This window comes from Pygoscelis adeliae, unplaced genomic scaffold (assembly GCF_000699105.1).
Source record: "Pygoscelis adeliae isolate BGI_AS28 unplaced genomic scaffold, ASM69910v1 Scaffold123, whole genome shotgun sequence".
Lineage (NCBI taxonomy): Eukaryota > Metazoa > Chordata > Aves > Sphenisciformes > Spheniscidae > Pygoscelis > Pygoscelis adeliae.
In genome coordinates this window covers 2,337,955-2,365,785 of record NW_008824650.1, presented here as the reverse complement: position 1 = coordinate 2,365,785, position 27,831 = coordinate 2,337,955, and the positions used below count along the sequence as shown (strand labels likewise).

At 38.2% G+C, this 27,831-nt stretch overlaps 1 protein-coding gene across 1 annotated transcript in view; it reads right to left on the bottom strand.

The window, feature by feature from the left end:
* Positions 1-27,831, bottom strand: part of KMT2C (lysine (K)-specific methyltransferase 2C) — a 207,448-nt gene that overhangs the window by 44,053 nt on the left and 135,564 nt on the right. The window contains exons 16-26 of the mRNA XM_009322507.1: positions 24,450-24,551; positions 24,166-24,270; positions 22,826-23,007; positions 21,895-22,059; positions 21,182-21,291; positions 15,560-15,625; positions 13,888-14,100; positions 10,229-10,357; positions 8,207-8,326; positions 5,477-5,607; positions 3,620-3,806 (exon numbers count right to left, since the gene is read on the bottom strand). Of these exons, the coding sequence (XP_009320782.1) occupies positions 3,620-3,806; positions 5,477-5,607; positions 8,207-8,326; positions 10,229-10,357; positions 13,888-14,100; positions 15,560-15,625; positions 21,182-21,291; positions 21,895-22,059; positions 22,826-23,007; positions 24,166-24,270; positions 24,450-24,551 (1,510 nt within the window). The remainder of the gene's footprint in view (positions 1-3,619; positions 3,807-5,476; positions 5,608-8,206; positions 8,327-10,228; positions 10,358-13,887; positions 14,101-15,559; positions 15,626-21,181; positions 21,292-21,894; positions 22,060-22,825; positions 23,008-24,165; positions 24,271-24,449; positions 24,552-27,831) is intronic.

Here is a 27,831-nt window from a genome sequence, read left to right as displayed (position 1 = left end):
CTTGGGAACAGTCCCTAAAAATTCAACTTCTGATTTGGATATAAATATACTCAATAAGTAGCTAGAATTAGCTCAGGTGGAAAGATGTAACTGAAGAGTTTACCACCTGTAGCTACAAACTGGCTGTGAATAAATTCAGGCTTCAAATTAGAAGGCTCCTAACCATTAAGGCAATCAGATTCTGTAATGGCCTTCCGATGAGATTAGTAGGTTGGAAAAAAGCTACCTGCTTTCAAAATGGAGCTTGTTAAGTCTATAAAAAGGTTGAGTGTTAGTGATAGCAGAGGGCTAGACTCTATGATCCAGAAGTCTCATGTAAGACATCTAATCCAAAGCATATTTTTACATTTTTCTTCTGTTTTTTTCCTCCTCATTTTAATCCCATGTGTGCTAAATATTATCTTGGAAACAACTGAACCACTTTAGTCAGCTGCTTCAGATCAGAATCAATAGCTGGTTGACATCTGCTGCCAAACAAATAGCTCAATACTGCTCATTAATTTGACTCTTTCAGCACAGAGATGAAAACTAAGGCAAAGAAAAAAGGAAAATAATTTGGTTGTAATGCTGGATCTCTAAGAGAGCTCAGTTCTGCTGCTATCTCGTGATCCTGATTCCTCCGATGCATTTACTTTTATTTATTTATGAAGTTCTAAAGAATAAAAACGCCTCTTCCAAGGCTGCAGTCATCCTAAGATGTTTAATCACGCAGTAACGTATCTAGTTATAAAATGTACCAGCAGCATTTGAGTCAGTTGCACAGAGATTCAGACGACTCCTCTCTTTTTGTCTAGGAAGAATTTCTTCAGCATTGTCTGGAGACCCTACTTAAACAGATTACTTTTTCAGCATCTCTAGAAAAAATACACTGAATTTAAGCTATTTCAAACTAAAGGAAAGATCACATTGCCAGAGCCTTCACAGCCTTGCCAAGTGGCCTCTTTTTCATCAGACACACCCAGGTCACGAAACTCAAGAGAGATGCGGACAGTCTGCAGACCACTCAGGATGCAACCGATGCAAATCACCACCTTCAACTTTACCCATGAACAACCAGGGAGACCCTGGAGATCTGGTGCTCTGTGTTCCCAGCGAGCAACCCTTCGCACTCTGCTCTAGCACTGTCTTGCAAATGATTTTAAGGGTTGGTCCCATGCAGAATATGCTGCATAGTGTGCCACACATGATATAAAACCACAGGAAAAGTGAGTCTTGTAACTGAAGAAAAAACCCTGCAAACTCTTTGCCAGATAGAAATCAGGACTGGGAGCCTAAAGCTCACTTCAGTCACAGTTACTAGAAATTAACAGTAAACAAAGGACTCCAAAAACCCTCTGCTGGCCGGCTCTGCCAATCCCCATCATTACTGCAATCTTGTCTAGCAAAAGCTTCAGCTACCCTTAACCAAGCTCTAAGAATAAATAGTCACAGAACGTGTCATTGAAATGCACTGTCAATTCACAAGCAGATTGAACACATCACTGTTCGACTCCCTAGTAGCCCTACGCACATGCTGAAAAGCAAAGCAGACAGAATAACTTCCTCCTTTAGATGCTCAAGAGCTCTTTGGAAGATGAGCAAGTATATCTAACCCTTAATCCTGGGATTAAACAAGAGGAGTTTCCAAGAGAAGAACATCTTCCTTGTGGAAAAGACCTATCTAGTTAAGCAAGGGCTCTCACAGGAGTCAGCAATCCTTGTGAGAAATGGCACTGTAGGAAAATAACACAGTTGGTAACAATATGGTCCTACAGTCTTCCAGTGCAGTGAATAAAGCAGTTCATGTTGTTCCTGCTCCAAAGCCAGGTCTGTATTGAAACGACGAAAATATCACAGGTGCTCTCAGACACTGTTCTCACCTCCATCTCCTCTGCAATACCAGCCAGAAGGGAAGATGTGACTGTTGCTAGCTTAGCAGCTAGCCAATTTACCAGGGTCTCCACCACCCAAAACGAATCTGGCTCTGTCACACGTGTAGATGCTATTGCGGAAATAGCTGTCTCCCGCAAAGTCACAGTGAAAGAGTTAAGAAAAACTGCACTGGAACTGATCAATACTGGCAGACTACTTCACCCACTGGTGCTCCAACTACAACAAACGTCTCCGTCTGGACACAATTTTGGCCAGAAATCTGAACAGTTGAAAGACAATTGTTGAGAACATTCCTATGGCCAGAAAGCACTGTCCTTTGAGTCTCTCGTATATAAAATGGGAAAGACAGTACGTTATCCACTAAAACCATTGTTAGTGATTTATTTATTAATAGCCACCTCATTATGATTTATTTCTGAATAAAAAGAAAAGGAAATTACAAAGTTTTACAACTTTGCTTATTCATAAAGAACAGTTTTTTTAAAAATTCCTTTCAAACTTTGGAAAAATAGAACACTAAATTAACATCAAGTTCATGAATTTCTAAAACCTTACACTACCATAATAAATGAACACTAATAACTTTAATCTTGCGGTTGGATAGGCCAGCAAAGACTTCTGAATCTGTATTTCTCTGCCTTCAATAGAATGCTGGGGTGAAAAAAAGTCTATGTGAACATATTTTCTTGTAGTGTTGGAACCAATGAAATACAGACCTTGAAACACTTCATTTGCAGCGGTTTCCCCTTCAGGGGAAGTTAGCTTTCGCATTCTCTACTACTCACAATTTCAACTGTGTAACAATCAATGTTTAATTATAATGTAGCGTTTTGCTTTTCATTTAGTAGATTTTCACCGAGTAACAACCACAAATAAGCGACCTCTCTTCAAATTACTCTCTGGACACAGGAAACTATATGAATGTGTGTAAACATTTTTAGATGGAAAAATCTGTGAGGACGTGCTGAAACACAAGCCACAAATTAACTAACATATACAAGATATAGTAGCAGTTTAAAAATACAGAACGGTAAGACACCTCTAGCTAACAGCACATACTGCAAGACACAGAGAAAAAAAATAATTTGGAGGGGACAGTAAGGTTTTCACTTTTAATTGCTCCTTTGTGTGAAGCTGCCCTTTCAGCAGCACTTTACAACCCTCTGGCTAATTTGCAAAACTGTCAGCAGTACCTTCAGTAAGGTTTTGCAACAGCAAAAGCAAAAGATTGCCTAGGGGCTACAAACTGTACCTGGAAAGGGCACTCATGTTCAGAAAGGACATGGTGAACCAAAAATTCCGAGAAGACTGGCAACCTAAAATAATCTAAAACATTAAAGAAAATAAAAGTTGGATGATATTCATCCAACTAATATTCATTAGACTAATAAAAATATCTTTTAATTAGATTATTTTTGTCTTCTTCTATAATGGATCTGTATGCTTATTCTTAGACAGAATTAATTTTCATGGATTTTATAGATATGGACGTTACAGTCAAGGAGTTTCAGATTTGCATCAGGTGCCAATTGTTGTGCCATCCACTGCTCTTTCTGAAAAAGCTGAAGCCCTGGCGCTGAATATCACTGATTATCAATGTAACTTAACCTCACAAGGACAGTTAATATACAGAATGTTGAGAAATACATCAGATAAACATTGTGAGAAAAGCAGAAAAAAGAGTGGAAAAGTCCCAGTTGCAACAAAATCAAACTACTGAATTATCACTAACTTTAGCTTTGTATACCTTGAGGTCCCAGTTTTGCCTGAGCTGGCGTGGAGGTTGAGCTAAGAAGGGGGTCAGACGAAGGATCCAGGAAATTGGTGGTCAGATTTGTTTTACATGAGAGTGGAAGTGATTCTTCAGGTAAATTATCTAGGCTCATCTTGTTTTGTCTACTGGTATCTAGTAGGTCTTTCCCAAAGAAAGCTTCCTGCAAAGAAAACAAAATGATTCAACGTAGGAAGAATACTGTATCTATTGAAAAAGTTGGGTAAACGGCAAAGTTAAAATTAAAAGCCAACGATTACTAGAAATATAAAAATATAGTCTCAGTCTCACACGCCTTCCAGTACGGCAGTATCTCTTCCAGGCTATGAGGTGTGGGTACGGTGGATGCAACTTACCTGAGGTAGCTACATTATTAATATTTTATGATTAAATTCACATCTTAAATTATATAGAAAAAATATAGTCTTCATAAGAAGAATGTGGTATATGTGGCACAGACAGTGTACCAATACAGTGTTGTTATACATCACAGCTTTTCAGTGTTTAAAATATTTCTCCTCGCACAAAAAGGACAGCTGAAGAAGGGGAATACTACTGAGCAACTTGACCAAGGCCACACAAGAAGTTTATGAAAAACATGCAAGTGCACTGTGGTCCAAATTCTAGAACGACCATACAACTGCCTTTCACTTCGCACAAAATCATCCTACCTTTGAACTGCAGTAACAAAACACCTAAAGCTGTTTAACTTACATTAGAATCTTTTAAAATATTATATAACAGCTATCACTCACCTAAGCCTGAGTACTCAGTAATTCGACAACAATCTATCAAATTTTCAAGCCAATTTTTATTCATTATATAAGAACTTTTTCTGTTTTCATGTAGTCTTTAAAACCTTGATTTAGGATACAGCTGCTAAAAATAAAGCTGAAGATAAGATTTTTCAGTATCAGTTATTCCAACATGAGCAAAAGAAGAATCTAAGAAATATTCTATGTTTTACAGGAGTAAAATGTGCACTAAGAAAAAAATATTTATCCTTATTAACTCAAAGGAAATGTTGCTTAAGTATTTTCCTTCCAACTCACTTCCCCACTTATGAAATACAAATGATTTTTAGACAGAGATTGTTCTGCCTCTCCGTCAATTCCTTGCTTTCAATCCCAATATAGCCTATGCCATGAAGTTCAGTGAACACCTACAAGATAATAAAGTTTTCATTAAAAAGGTGGCTGAGAAGAAGAGCGAGCCAAATAATGTTCTCAGTGAGAGACATATATAAACCAGACAGTTTATAAACCAGTTGAAGGTAGGCAAGTTGCTCAATCACGATTAACATCCTAGTTATTATCCACGAGTGCTACCTCTTACCTGCTGGGGACATCACAGAATTAACAGGGGGGAAAGAGCAGAGATTATTGTGGTAGGGAGATGCAGGGCATATAAGAACACAAAACTGTAGGAAAACAAGTTTCTCCTTATCAAATCTTGTTCTATGATCTTCTGAAAAGAAAAATTAGTATCTTGAGGAAATGACATGATCAGGCTAAGACATCCTACAGAGTTGAATGCTGAAAACATCATTGTCAGTTCAGAGAGAAAAGAAACGATTCTTCCCCCCTGCCCCCCCCCCTCAGAACAAGTAGAGATCTATACATTGAGAAATAACACCAGAGGACTGGAGATTTAACATAATATACAGCCTTCTGTACAAACTTATGAATGTTCTTTACAGAAAACCCATTTCATTTGAATGATAAAATGGGAATCTGGAAAGAAATGTTAATGGTTTACATGAACTACGAGTCAAGACACATAAAGATTAGGTTTTTAAATGTATTTACAGAAGAAGTATACCAATAGCTTTACCTGCAAGTAGGCAGGAAAGGTTTCTTCAAGTTTATTTTTCTTTTTTCTGTAGCGCTTTTTGATTTTCTCAGTACTTTCAGAAGCTGGGGTAGACTCCTCCACTGGAGTGTCTGGCAGCTGTTCTGTCCAACCTAAAAAGTAACGTTCAGGCACAAATAAATAAAATACTTGGTATCTTGCTCTAAAGGTACAGTGGCGGCATACCTAATGTATCCTGCTACCTATCTGGGCGCATGGGTTTACTGAGTGTCACTCTAGATGTATTCTAAAGGTGGCTTTTATCTAGCCAGCTGTGAACTGCCACCTGATCACCTAGGCTCTGGCAGTAAGAAATACTGGATACTAGAAATACTAGTATCACAACGTGATACTAGTCACATCGCTACCTTGTTGTACCTCACTGGTTGAAGACAGACCTTTAACTTTCGTATCTCCAAGCCACCTAAGAATTTGGTAATTTGAGAGAAATTACAGGTGCCATTCAACCAGATATTTGACAGATAATTCCACTGAAGCGGTATCTCCAAAATCATCAATGTTGAGTTACACATTAATCACCTTTCATTTCACACACCGATTTTTCTCAAATTAAAAGTAAAAAACTTTTTTTAAAAATCCGAGAAGAGACTGTTGTATAAATAATGAACAGGCTAGGAAAAAAAAAATCTATAAAGAAGCCCTTCCAGAAAAATTACACATTTATTCAGCTATCATATTCCAAAGTGGCACTGTTTTTTCTAATAAACAAAAAAGCACACAGTGCTCATCAATCATTCAGTATTTTACTTCAACAGACCAGGGAAAACACCGCAGGTAAAAGCAGAACTTTTTAAGTCCTGCTACTTCTGTCTTGCCAAAGCAAATTACATGAAGTTAATGACCGTGGGAAGTTATTTAAGAAACTATATTACTGTGGTAGTAAAATCAGCTGTAGTGATCTCTTCTACCATATACAGAGGACAGCGAGTAGAGTAAGGCTAACCAACACTGTGACCTCTGCATTGTTTGAGAGTGAGCTTTTGCAGAGAAAGGGGGTAGAACATGACAAAAGTAGCAAAAAACTTGGTAAGGCTGATGAGTACTGGCAGCTGAAAAGCAGGCTCTCAGCAAGCTATGATGATTTAAAACATACAAAGATTTTTCTGAGTTATTTTTTTCTTAACAAGCAATTGTGCCTGAGCAGACAAAAAGAAGCTCAAACTTTTAACTGAATAATACTTGTTTAAGAATACCGCTTTTTAACAATATGCATTGTACTGTTACCCAGAATGGGGAATTAACTTTTTAGCCACTTTTTTTTTACTTAAAGGAGCAGATCCCTATAGAAATGAAAAACTTTAAAGCAAAATTTTCAGCACTACCTGAAACAATGCAGTATACTATACTGAACTAATATTTACAAAGCAGAAAATCATAGCTATAACACTAATATTAAAAAGAAAGCAAGCACTGTATCTGAATAGGGGACCTAGCTAGAATACTGGGTTGCACTGAAAAGGAACATTTGTTAGCTTCATAAAGTAGTTCCTCAAATGCAAGCAAGGACAACATTTAACTATTAGTTTTTAATACTGCCTGGATGCTCTAAGTAAAGGTCTGGTCTCCACCATGTTGTACAAATACATAGCAAGAGACCAATCTGGCTCTAGAGAGGTTAAAAACACAATAGCTAAACAGGCAGAAGAGAATAATAAGAAAAATCAAAGGCCAGAGTCTTCTGAGATGTTATCAGCCAACCTTTAGAAGCAGCTGCCTCCTTCTAATGACTTTATAGGAAACAAGCTCTGAACTAAACATATTCCCCATCTCACCTTAATGATACCTCAATATTTTCTAGATTAGATAGTGTGAACAAATCCAGATGGACAAAATAATTTAGTCTAATCACGCATAGCAAGCAAGAGAACAAGGCCCATAAACAAAATCTGACTTCTTGTTAGGTGCCCAATCTACCGAGTACTACAGTGTCAGAGGCATTAAAATGGCTTTGCTGTGAGAAGAGAGACCAAACAGAGTAGGATTCTTCAGCCCTGGAAAAGACAACAACTGATGGGGGAATATGACACACCTCTAGAAAAATCTTTCTGTACTACAAATTAATATGGAATGATTTTTTTTAAATCATCTTGCATGACATAAAATGCGAGGGTAGCTTACGAAACTCTCAGATATCCAGTTTAAAATAAGAAGGAATTATTTCTTCACGTAACAATAGTATATTGTTGAACTCACTAATATAAGATTTTCCAGAGCATAAACAGGTACATAAAAGTATCAGACACATTTGTGGAACATGGAACACTGGTGAATATTAAAACTGATGGTCCAGAAGTCACCTCTGGATCAGGACTACATCTGGAAGAAGATGTATCAGAAAAAGGATTGCTCTAAACCTACCTCATTTCTTACACTTCTTTCTGTCTTCTATTGGTCAAAGCTAGACTAAACAGAGCTCTGACACAATACAGCAGTCCTTATAATCCTCACTATTTATCTCCCACAATAGCCTGCAATTCATTGTTTCAGTTTCTTTGTAAATCATAGGCTCTGCTGAAACTACAAGTACGTAGGAATGAGTATTTTCAGTTGAATTAATAAAGCCATCATGACAAACACAAAAAAATTTTTCCTTTGTAGCACATCTCTGGAAAGATTTGTATGTTGATGAGTTGCATTATTTTGATTGCATTAAGCATGAACAAAAATTTAAAAACAAGTTTCTGCACTTACCTTCATCTCTGCCAGGCAACTGCTCAGAAACAGATCCAGAAGAATCTTTCCTGGAGAGAGATCTTTTAGTCTTCCCCTGCCCCGTACGACTTCTCTGACGTACCATAAATCCACCAATACCTAACAAGGAAGCAAAAATTCAGTATATTGATTAAAACTATGTTTCATAGTAAGAATGAGAGCCAAGATTATTCTGAAGGTAAAGGGGACTACTGCATCTGTAGAGGTCTGGGAATGAATCTGAGATACTTGAGGAGTTTTCATTCAGAGTTTTACGAAACATTTCTGAATTTTAATGTCTCAGTGGGCATATATGTAATTATCAAAACGGACCAGAATTTTAGGACTGTAAAAACATCCACAAGAAGTTCAAATCACCAAACCTGGCAACTTTCAGATGTTGGTTTTCCCCTCCCTTGGCAAGCTGATGAATTGCTAGAATTAGAAGTCAATCTACCAAATGAAACCTATTAAAGAACCTTAAAGGACCACAAAAAAACTCTACAAATTGCCCTAGAGAGCCCACCACTCCAGATGACGGTACTAGAGAAGGACATATCACAAAATAAAAAGATAATTAATCAACATCACACTGCCTGAAACTCCAGAAACCTTCACTAGAGATTGACTGCGGTGCTCCTGATCCTTTACGGTTGGTGTGGTATGAGTGTACATGCATCAGATTCAGGTTTGTTTCGTTTTTCAGGGAAATTGGTGGCTGCAGAAAATTAATAGATGGCTGCTCAACTCATGATCCAAAACCACTCCGAACAAATGAAACTCTCTTGAGGACCCAGCAGTAGAAATAAATGGCTTGTTGAGGTACATTACTTGTAGAGAAAAAGCAAGTCTCTGTTAAGTGATGTGGGTTTGTACCACCATCTCCCCAGGGTGGGCCCATGATGGAAGGCAATATGCACATGGGCATGACCTGCTGAGACAGGGCTCTTGCTCAGCAGTGTGGGAAATGACATGGGCAGGGTAAAAGGTGGTAGAGATCTGATTAGCTGCTGAGAGAGAAGCAAGAGAAACTGGACCATGTTATAACTCCTGCTTCCTTTCCTTCCTTTACTGTATTCCTTGCCTGCACCACCTCAATCATTTCATTGCCTCTGTTCTCCTCCCCTACTATCTTCATCATCAGAGGATATGGCCTGTTACAGCAAGCAGGATGGGTGTGACTGGCAAAAACAGTATTTGTGACTGCAAAGACTACAATCAACTTCTCATCCCAGTAGTGGGAGGCTGCATAATGAAACACAAAACCAACACGTTAACACAGATTCTGAGACATACCAAGGTATGTGATACATGGGCTCTTCAAAAAGCCAGGCGGTGCCTCAGCAGAGCTTATTACCTTGGGTTCAGTTTTAGCCCTAATGAATCAGAGCTACTTCCTATGGAGTCACTTAGGTACCTCTAGCTTTTTTTGCCTGGAAACAGCTCAAGTGTTTCTGCACCCAGGACACACAGTTAATCCACAGAACTAAGAGTCGACTGCACTAATAAATTAAAATAAATGCATTGATCCAATAACTGAATTCATTAAAATTCACTGCCGGAAGTCGTCTGCAAATATTTAGTAAATTACTCTTACCAAGTATTTCAGAAAAATAAGTAAGGTACCTGCAAAAAGTTCTCTGAAGTTCAGATATTGCCAGATATACATACATACATACACACACAAAAAAACTGGCCTTCATCAATTATATAAATATGGTACATTTTCCTATCAAGTTACGAATCAATACAAGGTATAGATTTGAACTACTAACCAGTAATTGACAGCATACTAAGAACAGGCATACTGCTGAGGAGCAACCTTTGGAAATGTATTTTGATAAGAGGACTAAAAATTATTTTAAACAGAACAGGGGAAAAAAAAAATCTAGAATCAACAATTAGCAGTAGAATACTTCAGAATTCCATACTGTTTTCTAATTTTTTTTTTTTTTATTATACAGAAAAAACCCTATTAAAAGAAACAAGGGACACACTATACTATAAATTATTGTCTCCTACCAGGTCTATATGGTTTTCGCTTCCTTTTTTTAATCCCATCAGCTCCTTCTGCCACTTTGGTATCATCATCCACAGCTTCCCGTTCTGGGCTGGAATCTGATTTTCCATCACAATCCATAAGATCACCTTCTGCAGAAAAGAGGCAATGGTAACTTTAACTGGAAAAGGGAACAAAGATATTCTTCCAAAATTTCTACACCTGACTCATTTCTGAGAAACCAACTGAGAATGACAGATTTTTCAAAAGGGTGCTAGATATTCATACTCTCTAAACACTTTTGGGAAACCCACCCTATCTATACATAGAGACCCAGTATATACATACATTTCCTGCGAGATGATGTCTACACAAAACCAGAGAATAAATGCTATAGTTACTATACGTGAATCAGAGAAATTTTTTTGTCGCCCCTTTCAGAAGCCTGTGCTATCACATTTTCTAAGTGTCGAAGCAATTTCTAGCCATACATCATGTAATATGGATACAACTTAACACATGAGATATACTTCACTTTGTTTACTGTCCTCCTAAGTTTTGTTTGGTAAGGCTTTTTTTTATTAAGAAGACAGACTGAAAAACTGCAGCCTGCACTTGGAAGGTAATGTAGAATGACTCTTAGTTTGGAGAGTTCTTGACCTTAAGCTGTGTGACTGACTGAAAGCAGACTTATCTATGCAGACGAGTTTGACTTACATAGTAGAAAATTCAGCCCAAAGGAATTACTCAGCCTTGAAGATGAAGACTGTAATTTTGAGTTTGAGTTTATATTCTGGGGGAAAGCAGGGTAGAAACAGATGTAAAGTATGATGGCATTAAAAAGCCTTTGGTGTTGAAGAGAGATTGAGTTAATTCTGTTTCTGATATCTCCAAAATGTCAATATAATAATGACCTTATATCTTCATTTTGTTGTAAAGCTTTTGAAGCATGTTAAACACACTCTTGGCTCTGAAAAGATATTGGAATTCCGATTCCCTGCTTTGGATTTAAGTGTATAATTCTCTATGGTCTAAAATGACATACAGTTGTAAGAAGGAGAAATACTGTTGTAACAGACATAGCTGGACTCTTTCATACCACTTCTGCTGTGGTAGAACTATAACCCTTGCTCTTCCACAAGCTGGGTCACAGACCAGACTTTCCCATCAATGAAGACTTTTCTGACTTCTACCAACAAAGCTGGTGGCTTGGCAAAGGCAGTCCCCACTGACTACCACAGCCAATTCCCTCCTCCCCTTAAGAGCAGGGGTGAACCGTCTTTGCAATGTGTCAACTTCTGGCAGAAGAGAAACCTGCTTGAGCGCTAACGTGTCCTGCTACACAAAGCAGTATGCTGGATGCTAAACCCCACAGTGGTCCTTCCCATTTACTTATGAAGCATAGCTCTACAAATAGTAGCAGAAGAGCCACATTAAGTCTACCAAAGCTGAAGCTCCCAAAGCAAGCTGAACTTTCAAAGTGGATTTTAAAATGTGGAACACCTGATGAAATGCCAAACCTGATGAAAGCCTACAGATGAGATGGTAACAAAATTGCCACAAGCTCAGTTTTCTCAAATACAGCCCCTTTTTTCCACCTGGAACTTTAGAGTCGAAGTAAGGGTTCTTCCTGCTTGCCTGGAATTACTACACTATGTTGCTCCAATCACAGCTTTATTCATCCTGATGCTCATACCATGTAGAGTTTCCAGGAAATCCAGCCAATCTACCGTGTACCTGCTGTGCTGTTACCATCACATACATGAATGCGCTCTAACTCTCAAAAAGGCAACGAAAGGCGATCAGAACTGAAATTAAAAGTCTGTGGAAGCTTTGGCTCTCCCTTTCATACTCTTATTACATTTATAGATCTTGTTATCTAGTTGAAAACGGGTACCTATAAAAGTCAACAAGCAGATAATGAAGTTAGACAAAGTTATATGGAAAACAGGCACACGTTTGTAAAAGTAAAGAAGATTAACCACTGAAAAAGAACAACAAAGGAAGTGGTTAATTCTCTATCTTGATGCCTTCAAACCAAAATCAAAAGCTTTTTTGCTTTCAACAACCCACCTGATGGACTATATGAAAGTATGAGATGAAATTTAAGAGTCAGTGTAATGCTAGGATAATGTATCAAACTCCAGGAATACTGAAGGAAATGAAAGAAAAACTAGTTAACTGTTTTAAAGGTTATTAACAAATAAAGGGAAGCTATTATGAAAAACCCCCACACTTCTATTCAACAGCAGCCGGTAAGAATGTGCTAACCAAACAACGGTATCAATACTTATATCAACAAGTTAACACTGAAACTGCACCATTGATGGTTCAACTACCCAGTTATCTCAAGTACACTCTCTGTATCTAAAAAAAGCTTCTTATGACATTTAATCTGATTAACAACGAGGCAATGTTGCATAAACAGAAAGCACTTTAGACTGTGGTGAGGTGGGGTGCCTATGTTTCTGTGTTCCTCTTGTAACAGACACCTGCATGACTAATGTAATGACTTTCACACCTGCCATTTAAGTAAGCCTTTCCCCAGGCCATGGATTAACACCTATTCTACCACCACGCTTATCAGGATGTACAGCCAGACCACGGCAAAGAGGACAGGACAATGGTATTGCACCATACTGGCTGCTGTTTCTAGTGCTGAAGGATGGGGATTTGAAGAGTGGGGCTGGCTGCTCCTACATGCTTTTCCCACTCTCATCTCCCACCTTTGTTCTCCTCTGGCTGGGGCTGCTGTGCTTGCTCAGCTGCGAGGGAAGCAGATGAGACAAGTACTGGTGGCCCTGGGACACACGGATCTTTGCTCCATGTCTAGACTTGTGATAGAAGGAGCTCTCCCAAAGGCTTCTACCATTGACTGAAATGTCATCCCCATACACAGGGATGTGTTTGGGTAGGCAAGCGTTAGCCCAGATCCCTTCATCTCTCAGCAGCCTTGGAGGCCACAAAAACACATTACATCTTCCCCTCCCTCCATACTACACGAAGACCCCATCCTGGAACCTGAAATCCTTCAGTAGGACTGTACATACAGCGTCATCTACTTCAACTAGAGCAACACCCAGAATTCACTTCCAAACTCAAGTTCTGATTAGATTCTACTTTGGAGATGAGGACAAACAAAACGTTCATTTCGTCTACGGAAATACAAGGAAATTGTTTTTTTCCTCTGACTCTCAGCTCAGCCCACCTTAGTTCTTTCAGAAAAAAGAAACTCTCAGCAAAGAGCTTTTTACTCCACTTTCCCCTTTGTTTTAAATACCAGCTTCACAGTGATCTAGACGTTGCTTTGCTGAGCCAACATTACCACTTTCAAATAGCGCTTGCACTAAATTTGAGAGCCTCAAATACACTTGTACGCAGTGAGTGCGCAATATTTCCCACAGGTAACCCAAGGATTAGACAAAAAGGCAACTTGTATTTCCACTGTTGCCAGCCTTAGAAAGGTGAGTTTCCTATAGGATGGATGACCCATAACAGAACAACAACAAGAAAAATCCCTGAAATGGGCAACGAGCCATGACTATTGTTCAAGTAATTTCCATAGAGCATTCTGTACCGAACATACGAGTATCAGTATAATGAAAACTCCCAGGGATATCTGCAATACACACATGTACTGCAACACTTCAAAATACAAGACATGCCAAAAGCAGACTGCTACCTCTACTGTCATCCATCTCCCCATCTCTTGAGTGTTCTGACTGGGCATCTGGGGGTGTCTGAAGCACAGCCACACTGTTCTGATTTATAATCTTCAGTTTAAGCTTTGGTTTCGTCCGTTTTCTTCTCGGTACTGTAACAGTTAGGCTCTGTAACTGAGACATGCCCGATTCTGTCAAGCAGACTCCATCCTGGGTGTATGTCTTCGGTGGGTCTATAAAAGTTAAATGAATCATAACAGCAATATAAAGCTCTTTAATTTACAAGTTTTAGATTTTTAGGAATAGCAGTTTTAAGAGTTAATAATCCGCATGTATGGAGCTGATTCATGAGTGAGGAAATTGGTATAAATAAAACAGAGATATCTGATACTGTCTTACACGTTACAGTTACAGCTTTATAATTCAGTCTCTGATGCCAAACTCAGCAACAATCCATTATATTGCTACAAAACAACTTTCATCAAGGACTCCTTAGAAAGAATGACTTGATTATGGAAACTGGTGCCTTGCAGGGTATTTCTGTACCCCTGGCACTCACAGAAAACTGCACAAGTCTTACTTTGAGTCCCTGTTGCTTATCGGCCAAGGCTCTCATCCAGCCCTCAGCACTGTACCTTCATCTTATTAATGACCTTAAGCCTCCCAGAACTCTTGCTAACTCAGGAAAGTTATTAGCCCTATTTTACAGGCAGACAAAAACCAATTTCTATCAAGTGAGCTGCTCAAGATCAAACTGGAAATCATGTGTAGAACCCAAGTCTCCCAAGACCTGCAGGACTGCTTCTTCCTCAAGCTGTTACATGACAATTGAGTCTACAGATAAACTCTAACATTCCTTAATTCACCATGTAGAAAGGCGCTGTCACCTGTGCTGGGGCCCTGCAAGTGGGGGTTTGGGAACTTTCAGGGAATTACCAAATAATGAAGAGGCTGCAATGATGCTTCTGCTCTTTGGAGCCACTTAAATAATGATTTGATAACACAGTTTTTGAAAACATATAAACATCATAACTTTTGTTCCCTTTAACCAAAAATATTTTCTTATGTAACATCTCACACCTCAAAACACAGCTGGTCCAAACACAATGATGACTTTTCTTACGTTGAACTAAAAAAGAGTGTTTGCTTTAGAAAAATTGGATAGTCTTTTTCAGACTGAAGATTCGAAGGGAGAACCTTCTCTCAGAACTACATTTGTGCGGTATCAAATGGAAAAAAATTCTGACGTGATGGAAGCTGTCCTAACATGATGGAAGCTGTTGGGTACTATCATTATATAAAGTGACTTGTGAATATTGTCAAGATTATAAATTCCTAGCGCAAACCAGACAAATACAGAAAAGTTGTGTCCTCCCACAGCTCGAGCCTGTAAACATTCGTGTACATGCTTGACTCAACCCCACTGTGTTATCACTGCTAATATTAAGGCAAGCAACTAAGTCTGCAGGATTAAAGCATAATTTAAAGTAATTATTATACTGCAGGTATGGCAGGCAAAGGAGAAGAAAGAAGAGAGAATGAGAAAAAAAAAAAGAAAAGCATGCTGCGGTAACTGAAGGATAGTTAATGCTGTGTGTTATAAAATCATAGAAAAAGGAATTTTTGTCTCATGTAAAAATATACCCTTAAAATACGCTAAATGATCAAAGATTAAGCATTTATATTCTTTACCTAGTTCTTTTGATTTTGAAATAATCTGAGTTCCAACTGATGAATCACAACAGTCCAAAGAAGGCACTGAAAAATATAAGGAAAATCATTTCAACTTTTAAAAATGGTGACTTGATTTAAACTGAAACTATCAATTAATTTTCCTTCAAATAGTTCTGTTAAACTCCCTAATTTATACTGTTGGCAACATTCACTAGCACCTTTAAAATAAAGTGCTTTTCAGCGCCACAGAAGATGTGACTACAAAACAAGCCTAATACAAACTGAAGTTCTCCAACTTCCTAGGGCCAAGAATGGCATTAGAACAGCACTGAACTCGATGGCAAACGACCTCCTTCTACTGGACCAAGGGCAAATGAATACACTGGATCTACTGGATTGGAAAGTAAGCTCTACACTAGTCATGACGTCCAGATTTTGCTAACCTAAGTGTGAAAAATGGGAAGGCTTTGTGAATTGGGCATCGAGCACTGTTCTATTTCCCCAAGGAGGGGCAGGCACACTCCAACAGCTTTGCACACAAGATTCCAGCTATGTCTATGCTGTCAGGTCTCTCATACAACACATACGAGAAACAAAGTAAGGCTGATATATCTGAGAACAGATGATACATGACTTGTTGAAGTTAGATAGGGTAATTCTTATTCAGGATAAGAATATTGATAAATGGAACAGCAGAAACTCAATTTAAAAACTACAGCTTGTGTGCTTCAGGGAAGCAGTGGAACAAATAATGATCAAAATGTCCTACAACACTAGGCTACTCTTGTCGTGGGTAGAAATGCTCTTCCCATCTGCCTTAATTACTATAACCGTATAATCACACTTCACTAACCTGTGATGTGCAGACTAGACTTTTAGTATTAGTAGTGACTTTACAGGGATTATGTAGACAGAGCAAGTAAAGTAAAAATTAGAAGCTTCTATCTCACAAACACTGAGAACTAGAATCAGAAGACCTGTTAGTTTGGCACAGTTAGCATTACCACAGTCAAGTTTATCCACACTTTTTTTGCCTAGAAATCTTATCCACACTGAATTTAAGACTCAGACAAACATCTGGAGTATTTACTTTGCATCTGCCACGCAAGATGAGACCACTGAGGCAAAGCACGTGTGGGAGGTTGAGTGTTTCTCAGATATGCAGACCACTGTACGTGAGCTGCTGCTGACAATATGCAAGTCAGGGGCAAGACTAGGAAAAGCACAAAAGCTTCCAAGTAACACACAAATTCTTTGCTAAATATAATAATGAATACAAAATCTAGAGGATGGTGTCTAAGCATATAAAAAAATTTAAGGAAAGTGAAAGTCTGCCTTCAAAAACTACGGTCCTTTCAAAGTTTTACGTAAGGTGTAACTGAAGTATATAACCTACAGAAAACCAATATTCCACGCAATTAGTAGATGAAAGCAGCCTATGAGAATTACTGAAAAACTGATACACGGGAATGGAAGGAAAAGACAAGGAAGACAAGAAATCGAAAATGAGGTTTTGAAAGAGACACTGAGCTGGATGGAAACAAAAAAATATGGGACAAGCTGCAGGATGGAAAATACTCAAAATCACTGACTTGAAACAACAGAAAAAAGGCAGATTGTAAGAAATACTCAAAATGGAATAAGACGTCATCTGTTCATTTAATTGGTTATAATTTACAAGAGGTTTTAAGACAGAGAGAGCAATTCTTGAATTGGAATCTAAGGTAAACAAAAAATTCAGAAAGACAGCTGTGAATGGGAATTTGAAATCCTTATTTAGAAGTCAAACAACAGGGAGCATTCTTCTGGTCCAGCTCAGATTGTGAACAATTTTAGCTTTGGAGACTGAATAGAGTTGAAATAGTCAAATAAACAAGCTGACAGAGACAGAGGTGAGGCCTTCAGAGACCGACTCACAAAAGCTGCACAAACAGTGTTTGAAGACAGTATCAAACAGGCTTGCAGGAAAGGAGCTAATTAGAGTGCAGATTAAGGAATAAAATCAATCAAGTGGATATCAGAGAAACAGAGTACTGTTAGAGAAAGACTGTTCAAGGGGGAAAAAAAATTAAAAATTGAACAAAAAAGTGCTTTCTGAGGCACTTAGCTGAAGCTTAACCAAAATTATTACGCTCATTTGCAAAAGGGTTTAAACATGCTGAATATCATACAGCATTTAGTAGCTTCAGTTGAAAACAAATAATTGCACAGAATACAACACGATGAGAAGAATCAGAGTTTCAAAAAGAAAGGGAGCTGCCATTTGTAAGGCTGTAATAGAAAAGAACAATTCTAGGAATAAATTAAGTCAGCATAAGGGACAGAGCAACATGGTTGATGTAGAAACACAACACTAACAGAGCACTATTGGATGCCTGCCTAACTGTGTGCATGATGCAGGGATTTCTTTGTAAATACAGTAACTTACAAGACCATAAGAGTTGACACAATAAACGTGCTAAATAATAAAAAAATTCCAAACTTAATTTCTTAACACATAGTATTATGTTGCTTTTGTATCCTGTATTTGTAAAGTACATAGAATTAAGTTTCAGAATGAAGAAAAATTTAACTCAGTTTCATGAAAACTGTACAACAGAGGCTCCCAGCCATAATATGCGTATCACTGGCAGTATTGAGCATCTCTGAATTAGTAAGTGATATGAACTCCTCACTGCCTCTGTGGGCATGCTTACTAGAGCCACAGGAGGAATACATGCACTCTGGCAGCTACCAGAAACTGTTACCGGATCAGTTGTAACTAGCTAAAGAAAACCAGGCAGAGCTGGTCCCTTTGCCTCCTGCAGAGAAAGAAAAACAGCACTAAGGGAGGAGGAAGCTGGAGTTATGTGGATGGAGAGAGGATGGGAGTGAGGAAGGGATGAAATTTGCAGATGGGACATATGACATACAAGGGCAAACGATAGAAAGGCAGAAGTGATGGGTAGATGGTCAAGAATCGCCTGTCTAGGAGTGAACGTAGATGAGAGATGCACGCACCTCTCCTGAATGTGCAGGAATTACAGCACAGAAGAAAAGCTGCTGCTACCTAGAGCAGCTGCTAGTACCCAGTCATTATAATATACAAGCAATCTAAACTAGAAAAAATTTTCTACAAGGCACAGCAATACGCTGGGGGACATATGTTATAACTTGAGACCATACTAAAAGGAACCTGATGAAACACTGATCAGAGATGATTATTTCAAAAGAATCTAGTAATGAAGGTTTATGGAGCAAATCTTACCACATTCTAGCTTTTGATATTTATGTATGTTCAAGCAGAAAAAACCTATCTTTTATTTCTGTTTCCTGAAGAAGATGACTTTGTAAGATTATCAGGTATGCATCTGATGTTCTTAAGAGGAGATAGGGAAGAGCTGTTACAAATACAAGTTTCCATTTTCTGAAGCAAGAAAAATGGAAGCTCTTTCTCAATACCTACATGCTGGAAATATTTACTCTTTACCAACAGTAAACCTGCAATGTATTGGTAATTTACTAGGTTGAGGGCCTCTTGCTTCTTCTAGAAAAAAAGTAGTTAAAAAGCTTGTAATAATACTTGCAACACATCTGTGATACATCAAATGGAAAGGGCAAGAACCATCCCAAAAAGAATCCCACAATATGGTACATTTTAAGAAGCTTTCTACTGTTAACTAACATTTGTTTCTCTAAGTTTATCAAACACTAATTGTTCTCACCTTGAAACAAAAAATTATAGAAAATTTTCAAAGAAGTTGTAGAAGAATTAATGAAAGACCGAAACATTTAATATAAAAGTACATGCAAGTATTTCTATGAACATGCATCAAATGACATATTCAGACATGCAACTGTCAAACATACACGTTAAAGAGGTATTACATATACTGAGTCAAAACATGAAAGAATAAGAGAAACTTGTCTTGTAAAAAAAGGTGAAAAAACCCTGCAAAGAAAGCTTGGGAACTCCCTTACAGGTCTTGCAGGACTGGTTCCTATTCCTCGTAAGACAAACCTAAACAACACAACTTCATGAAGGTGTGCAGGAAGGACTAACTCAGGGGCCAGCTTAGGCCTGGAAGTGAAACATCTCTGATACCATCTTGTGAAGTTGTTCCATCTCACATATTATGGGCTTTGATTATCTTTAAAAGGTAGCTATGCCAGCTTGAAGGAGAAAGGAAGAGGCAGTATTTCTTACTTGGACCTTTTTGTTTTAAATGCCCAAAGCTTATTATCAAAATAAACAAAAGTCTGTGTTATATCTGCCAGTTTCTTGGTTTTCCCACTTACAAAAACTTTCTTTTTGAATTTGTGAAAGCAGATCTCAAAAATGAAGTGACTTGTAGAAATACATAAGCATAAGTCATTCTTATTTCTAATAGTGATAAAAGTGGGATACTTGGGAGAGTTTCACAACCATGTGTAGTTGACGAGGGAGTATATAAACCCCCAATGTCACCTCAGTAAGTTACAATTACTGCCACGCTGTTATGAGGACATGCCAGTGTAAAGGGACATTAGATGCTCTATTGAACTTTTCTTGGCAGAACTCTCAAACACATGCCTCATGGTATCTTCAGTCTTGATCAGGAAAGCCAATCTTACTGACATCATCTTGGTGGATACAAATATTTCTTGAAACATTTGCTTAGTTCTTGTACCTTCCTCCTACCATACTCTCATGATACCCCAAGAAAGGGTTAATGCAAATACCTCAACATGCTATTCCTCTAGGTATAGGTGTCAATGCTCTGTTGAAGTAGCAGACTGAAGCAGAAACTCCTGTGAGTTGACATGCAGAGAAAACAGACCTGGGATACCACCCTTGTAGCAAGACCATAAATCACATAACAGGCCAATCTAATTGCTGACAGGCCACTCGCAGTAACATTAACCAGTACCATCCCACAGAACCAGATGCTGTAGCTGTGCTTAAAGAGGAAACTGCAGTAACCTCAGCTCCTGAAGTACCACTGCTATAGAACTATGTTATACAGCCTAATGAAGAAGTTGGTATATCTATATATTCACTGATAACGTGTGGAGAAGAGCAAAGTTCATCAGAAAGGACTATACATATCAACAAGAAAGTGGCAACTCCTGAGCAGGAAAGTATGGTGAATTCTTTTAAAGACTGCAGCTAGGGAGGGAAGCACTGGTCTTCAATACTAGGAGAGCTGAGGGAATGGCATTAATAAAACATGAGGGAGGATGGGAAAAATGCTTATACAGATTGTTGTCACAGCTACTGCTGCTTCAGACAGCCTTGAAGTACTGAAATACAGAAAGTTTTTCTGCTTAGAATTGATTTTCAGATTCTTCTGCAGTTAAGAACTTCAGAAAACTGGGCTTTCTTCCTTCCTCTTGACAAAGTGAGATGCCTTTCAATACCAAATGCTTTTAGTCATTTACCCAAATTATCTTCAATAATCTATCCAGAATTCCCTCTGCTAGGTTTTCTTTGGCCTTGCAGCCAATCACTAGAGGGTGCGAAAGAGCTGAGGACACTTCCAGAAGGGCCCTTAAAATTAACATGAAAAATCTTACTTCTGCCATGAGCCAAATCTCCACCAGAGAAAAGAACCGTAACGCATTCCCAAACCTATTTATTGCAGTGTGCAATCCTGCCATTGGTTTCAATTGTCGTCTTACCGTTTGTTGGTGGTATGTATGGCCTACAAATGGTACAGTCAAAACCCATATCAGCTATGTTTTCCACTTCCTCCTCTGTGTTTAAGTTCTGACAGATTGCATGCATCCATCTAGAAATTAAGTGGGGGAAAAAATACAATTTAAAGGAAATATGTGGTGTTTTAGGAGACCCAAATATCAGTATATGGTCCAAGTAAACATAAAATACTTGTTTAGTTTAAATTCTTTTAGTGAGAAATGATGAATCAGGTTCTCCATATATAGCATTCCCTTATGGTGGTGTGTGTTAAATACTGTATATACAGTATCAGATTACCTATTTCCCTTCACAGGAAGGAAATCTCTATAAAACAATGTCCTGGAAGCAAATATGCCATAGTATCATAATTTTCTCCCTATATTGCAATCATTTTAACTACTTACTTCATACAATGTAATCTAGATTTAGCCTCACAACAATAGTCTTGCGAGGTAAATTAGTTTTATTTTTACAGAGAGGGAAAATGAGGCACGCAGTGATTAATGAATTTGCCCAGAGTCATATAATTAAGTCTGTGGTACAACTAGGAATGAAGTAATAAGAGACTTCTGAGACTCAATCCAGTGCTCTTTACCACAAGACCATTCCCTTCATCTTTATGCTTTTACATTAGGGGAAAAAAATTAAAATAAGCCTTAAACAGGAAAAACCTGTAAATATTAGAAATCCTTACCGATCACATTGTCTACACTGAATTATAAGCTCTTCATCCCTGTAAGTGCGATAGCAGATTGGGCAGGTAGACAAACTTGCGCAGGGAGCACACTGTGTGTAATTATTTTGCCATTCACATCTTAAACCTGGAGAAGTTGCTCCACAGTGTCTGCACCAAACACACCTGCAGAACAGACAAAATGATCGATTACTTTCAGTTCACAGGAAGACTATTTTGTGGCTTTAAAACCCTCCTACTTAGAACTGGATACATAATTAAGTTTTAGTTCACTAACCACTTCGGGGGAGGGAGAGGAAAACTCATTTCAGGTCGAACAATACTTTAATTGAATGAAAATGTATTATTGAGATTTTGAAAATTACCAACATTTTTTATACTTTTTAAAGAAAGTTCCTAAGTAAGAAGTCCTTTCAATCTGCAAAAACAGGCAGATGGGTGTTTGTAGCAGCTCAACAGGTCAAAGGAGTTCCTGCTTCCAGTTGCCATTCACTTTGAGATACGGAGACTTAACCATGTGAGAGGTCTAGTCTGCGTTTCACCCAAGTAACATGAATGGTTTTCAGAGCACTTTATTTTGAGAACAATTTGTTGAAGTAACCATTGATTTTTCCAACTGCACGCTGGAATGAACGTTCCAATGAATGTAAATTGGATTTTTTTTTGGCCAAGAGTTTCAAAAGAAAAATTTTGTCCATCTCTACTTACTGTTTCTTCATGCTAAAAACCAAGTACTAAAGGAGATAACAGTTTCCCTACTAAATCGGTAATTGAATGAACAATTCAAAAGTATCTTGTTTCCTTTGTTTAATACACCTGACAAATACAACTAAAACACTATTATAGTTCAATTGAGATTGCAAATACAAAGTGACAAAAAGAAACAAAAGAGGCCAGCAGTCAGTATTTCTGACCCCAGAACCAAACACACCATTTGCACTTCCAGCCTCCCTTTGGAACCGTCTGCAGGGGTGGATCTAAGCAGTACGTGTGGTAGCTGATGTCGCAGTCATCACAGAGAAGCAGTCTTCCTGGATCTGTCGCTTTCCCGCAGGCTTCACACACTGTGCACTCCAGGCACCTCCAACCTTTGCTAAGCACCACTTTAGTAATCTGCAAATGGCAAGGTGAAAATTATTTGAAAACTGCTCTATGAAGTGCGATCGTTGTATAAATTAAGGTCTGGCCAGTGGAGCACGGGATGCTCTTCTGTGCACACTACTACATCACAAGTAGCTGTTTATGAATTAGACTTTCTGAAGCTTCAATAAATGGGAATGGATTAAACAGAAAGGAACTGTAATTACTGATAGCTGATACTGTTCCAGAACATTATTTCTTCAGAAGAACTAGCATACCGGAGAATATATACTGCACTGGATCTACATGTAGGACAGTTTACTCCTTATAAGAGTAGCTGGTTCTGTAGGGAAGAAAGAGAACACACGGCTGCTTTTTTTCAGCTATGTAGCAAAGCCAGGATTCAGGTCACCACAAATCCTGTATCTTTCCTAAATTATCGTGATAACCAGTTCTGGGGTTTTAGTCATCTGAAGCAAACGACTAATTTATTGTAATGAATATATAACGTAAGAGTAGTATATAAAAGCAAAGCCAAATTATAGTTGCATGAAATACGCATATGGAATTTAGTAAAGTACATTTAAAATGAAGTTTTGTGACATGTTTAAAAAAATCCCGCTTTTACATAGATGTACTTATATAATAAAGAGTGTATGTTTATATTGCAGTAAATAGCTTATTATGTGCTTGCTAAGTCATCTCATACCATTCAAATTTAATTTTCACACATTCTCTCCTAGATTAATGAATGTAAAATGTATTAATCAACCACTCCAACTGCTGTCACTTCTGACAGCCAACAGACAAATTGAATCAACTAAACCTTATACCCCTAGTAAATGAAGATGCAGTATAATTTTTTTTCTTTGTTTTTAATTCTGCTTGTATTTAGGTTTTAAGCTTATATCTCAAACTGTTATTTTAACCAACTGCTGGATAGTCAGTGCTATTTATGGTTGTGAAATTACAAAAAGGTTAATTTCTCTTGAGGCAATGCATACTATAAAATGACATTTAATTAAAGTCTTTCACAAGTCGCATACAAATAATGGTCACATTAGCTGATGAATATCTAACAAGTTAATGACTCCCCTAATTACCACAAGACCAAAGGCAGTAAAGTGCTATTAAAAAACAATATGAAAAAAGTGTAATCAAGCAATTTTTTAATGTAACAAAAGCACTCACCTTAATACTGACACAGTATGGATGGTAACACTGACCACACTGAGAACAGGCAAGCAACCTGCCCTCAGCACCTTGGCCAAAACTCCCACAAACTACGCACATATCCTGAAATGATAGAAAACAGCAGATTTTCAACACGTGCCAGACACTAAATTCTGAAAACATGTAACTGTAAAATCCAACCAGCTTGCTGCAGAATTTAACTCCTAACAAGGACATTAGTTTACTTTTTTCCTATCAAAAGCAGAGAAACAAAATGAAAACACAGTAACTACTATCCTAACCTGATGGAGAGTGAACTTGTCACTGTTAGAGAAGAGGACAACTGTATTATGCATCGAGTTTTCTTCCTCATCTTTGTTAGATGAAATATCCATAGTTGTGACCTGTTAAAAAAACACACCACATAAATAGCAAGTACATCACATTTTCTAAGATGAGACAAGATGAAACTTATTTTCTAAATATATTAATTTTTAATAGTACCAGAGAATACAAGTTTTGCAAATATTTATTCGTACAGCATGAACTTTCATAAAGAGCTACCTTCATCAGAAATTACTACATTAATTCACATTTTCGCATCAGTACAAGCATCGTCGCTATTTCAGTTTTACAGACACATTTTCTTCCTCTCCTTTGTTCACCTTTACACGTTACCCCATTGCACTTCAAAATGGAAATAGAAGAAAAAAGGTGGTCTAAGAAAAAAAAAGTCACTAAGCAGAAATTGTCATACCATGACCAGTCTGCTGTGTTCCCTACATATAAATACTGAAGTTGTTCTCATCAAAAAGTTAATTGCAGCGACATACTTTTGAGTATTAATTGAAAGAGCAATTGCAGAAATTTAATCTGTCCCATATTGCCCAAAATGTGGTTTAGCTAATGTTCCAAGTATGTCAGAGGAATAAGCAAGACTTGTGAAGTTTCAATAGTTAAGATACTCTCTGTAAGCAGTTTCTTTATGAAGCTTATCTTGCCCGTAAAAACTTGCACTGAACTTGAAATGGCTGGTTTGATCTCAATCCACAAGCTCTTACTGCAGACAGTCCTTCTCCTTTTGATCAAGAGATAGTTACCCTGACCTGGCCTTTATGAATTCAGTGTATACATGTACATATAGCTTCTCAGGAAGAAAAAGAAGACAAAAAGACTTCAACTGTGTTCTGACTTTCATGCAAATCTTGCTACGCAGAATTTGCCATCCATGAATTTACATTAACAGGCTGAACTATTTACTCTCTGAACCAGTAGCAGCCATGGAAGTTTGGAAGGAAGAGCACACAGTTCTATATAAAAGAACAAATGCATGATAGAGAAATGTGACTTTGTTTACCAGCTGTTTTAATTTTATAAATGTGGATTATTTTAAATACAGTTTAAGTCTTACACAGGCAGTTTTGTTTAAATAATAATTTAAATATTTTACAAGTCCAAACATCATTCTAGAGACAAATGTAAATACTGTTACAACAGCTACAGGAATCCTTCTGATACACTGTTGCTGAAAATCAGTGTCTACTGAGAAACAGCTAAAAAGGGAGTATATTGTTAATGCATTTTAATTACTGCATGGTTGAGAGCACTGCAGCTGTAACTAACTAATTAACCAAAAAAATACCCAAAACACCTCTTGATACGTTCAGGGAGAGCTTTTACCTTACATGTATTTCCACAGGTTCCACAAAGTTCTTGGAATTGCTTGCATATACAAAAGAGCAGAATTTGAAGGACCGAATCACTGCAATTTTGATGCCTGATTAATGCCAGCCGTGACCCAGCTTGGGTTAACCTGTAGTCACCTTCTTCCCCATCCCCAAGATATACCACGGTATTTCCAAATTTGCATAGCTGTCCACTGGTCATGATCCCGTGCCGAGTAAGAATCAGTTTGTGCAAAGGCACTGAAAATATTCCCATTTCAAACATTTATGTGGCAAAAGGCTGGTCTCTTGGTATTATTACCTTCATCTACTCTGTCACAAGACAGCCACAGCTCTGCTCAAGAACTCTGAAGCTGCCATTTACTTGACGAGTCACAAGATCAAATTTCTATAGGAAATTGTGGAGAGTGATGTCCTTTTTGTATTTATAGCAATTTACCTAACTCAATATCCTCTGTTCAGTTACAAAAATTTTTAAGAGTTTGTTCTATAAAACTCAGCTTCCCTTGAAGTACAAATTTGTACTTTGTAACATAGAATCATAGAATAGTTTGGGTTGGAAGGGACCGCTAAAGGTCATCTAGTCCAACCCCCCTGCAGTGAGCAGGGACATCCTCAACTAGATCAGGTTGCTCAGAGCCCCGTCCAGCCTGACTTTGAATGTTTCCACAGATGGGGTATCCACCACCTCTCTGGGCAAGCTGTTCCAGTGCTTCACCACCCTCAGAGTGAAGAATTTCTTCCTAATGTCAAACCTAAATCTACTCTCTTTTAGTTTAAAACCATTACTCCTTCTCCTATCGCCACAGGCCCTACAAAAAGTTCTGTACTCATCTTTTTTATTAAGCCCCCTTGAAGTACTGACAGGCTGCAATAAGGTCTCCCTGAAGCTTTCTCTTCTCTAGGCTGAACAACCCCAACTCTCTCAGCCTTTCTTCAGAGGAGAGGTGTTCCATTCCTCTGATCATTTTTGTGACCCTCCTCTAGACCTGCTCCAACAAGTCCATGTCTTTCCTATACTGAGGACTAATTATGTGAATGCCTCCAATTCAATAAGATACCTATGACTAGCTTGAGTGGAATTCATCCTGTATGTTTAAAATTATGTATTTGCTTATGAATCTTGACCATCCAAAGCTTTAAAAGGGAACAATGATAGAGATGTTTCTTTCCCAGATCACAAATACCAGAGTATTCCAAGAAATTATTATATAGGCAGCAAAAAGCGACACAATGCTGTATAAACTCAGATTGTATGTAAGAACACAAAAAAGCAGCTCTAAAGACAGTCTGAGGAATTACTTCATAAAGACATAAAAATGAGTAAGCCCTTCTCTGAACATGAGAAACAGGATGCCTCTCAAAATCTGCAGGGCTGATTGATAATCAAACTTTAAAAGGAATGTTCAAAGAAGCCAAGTCCATAGCAGAAGAAAAAACTATTAATTTTTTGCAGTCCAGATTTCCAACAGTTTTTCACACCAAAATCCCTCTTCTTATGAGGAGCAGACCAGGACTGTGTAACATTTAAGAGTTTTAAAAGGGCCTCAAGTATGAAATAGCTTAACTATCAATTGCAGTGAGCAACAACTTGCTTAGAATCACTTCAGTGCTGTAGGAATGGGAGAGGGCAAATGTAACTACCATTTTCTCGAAGGTTTCTGGGGGAAGCTGTGTACCATCCTACAGAATATGTGACATTTTATGAGTTCCTAGGTCTCACGGCTTAGACAGGTGTACTCTGCGCTGGGTAAAAAACTGGCTGGACGGCCGGGCCCAGAGAGTTGTGGTGAATGGAGTTCAATCCAGTTGGTGGCCGGTCACAAGCGGTGTTCCCCAGGGCTCAGTTTTGGGGCTGGTCTTGTTCAATATCTTTATCAATGATCTGGACGAGGGGATCGAGTGCACCCTCAGTAAGTTTGTAGACGACACCAAGCTGGGCGGGAGTGTTGATCTGCTCGAGGGTAGGAAGGCTCTGCAGAGGGACCTGGACAGGCTG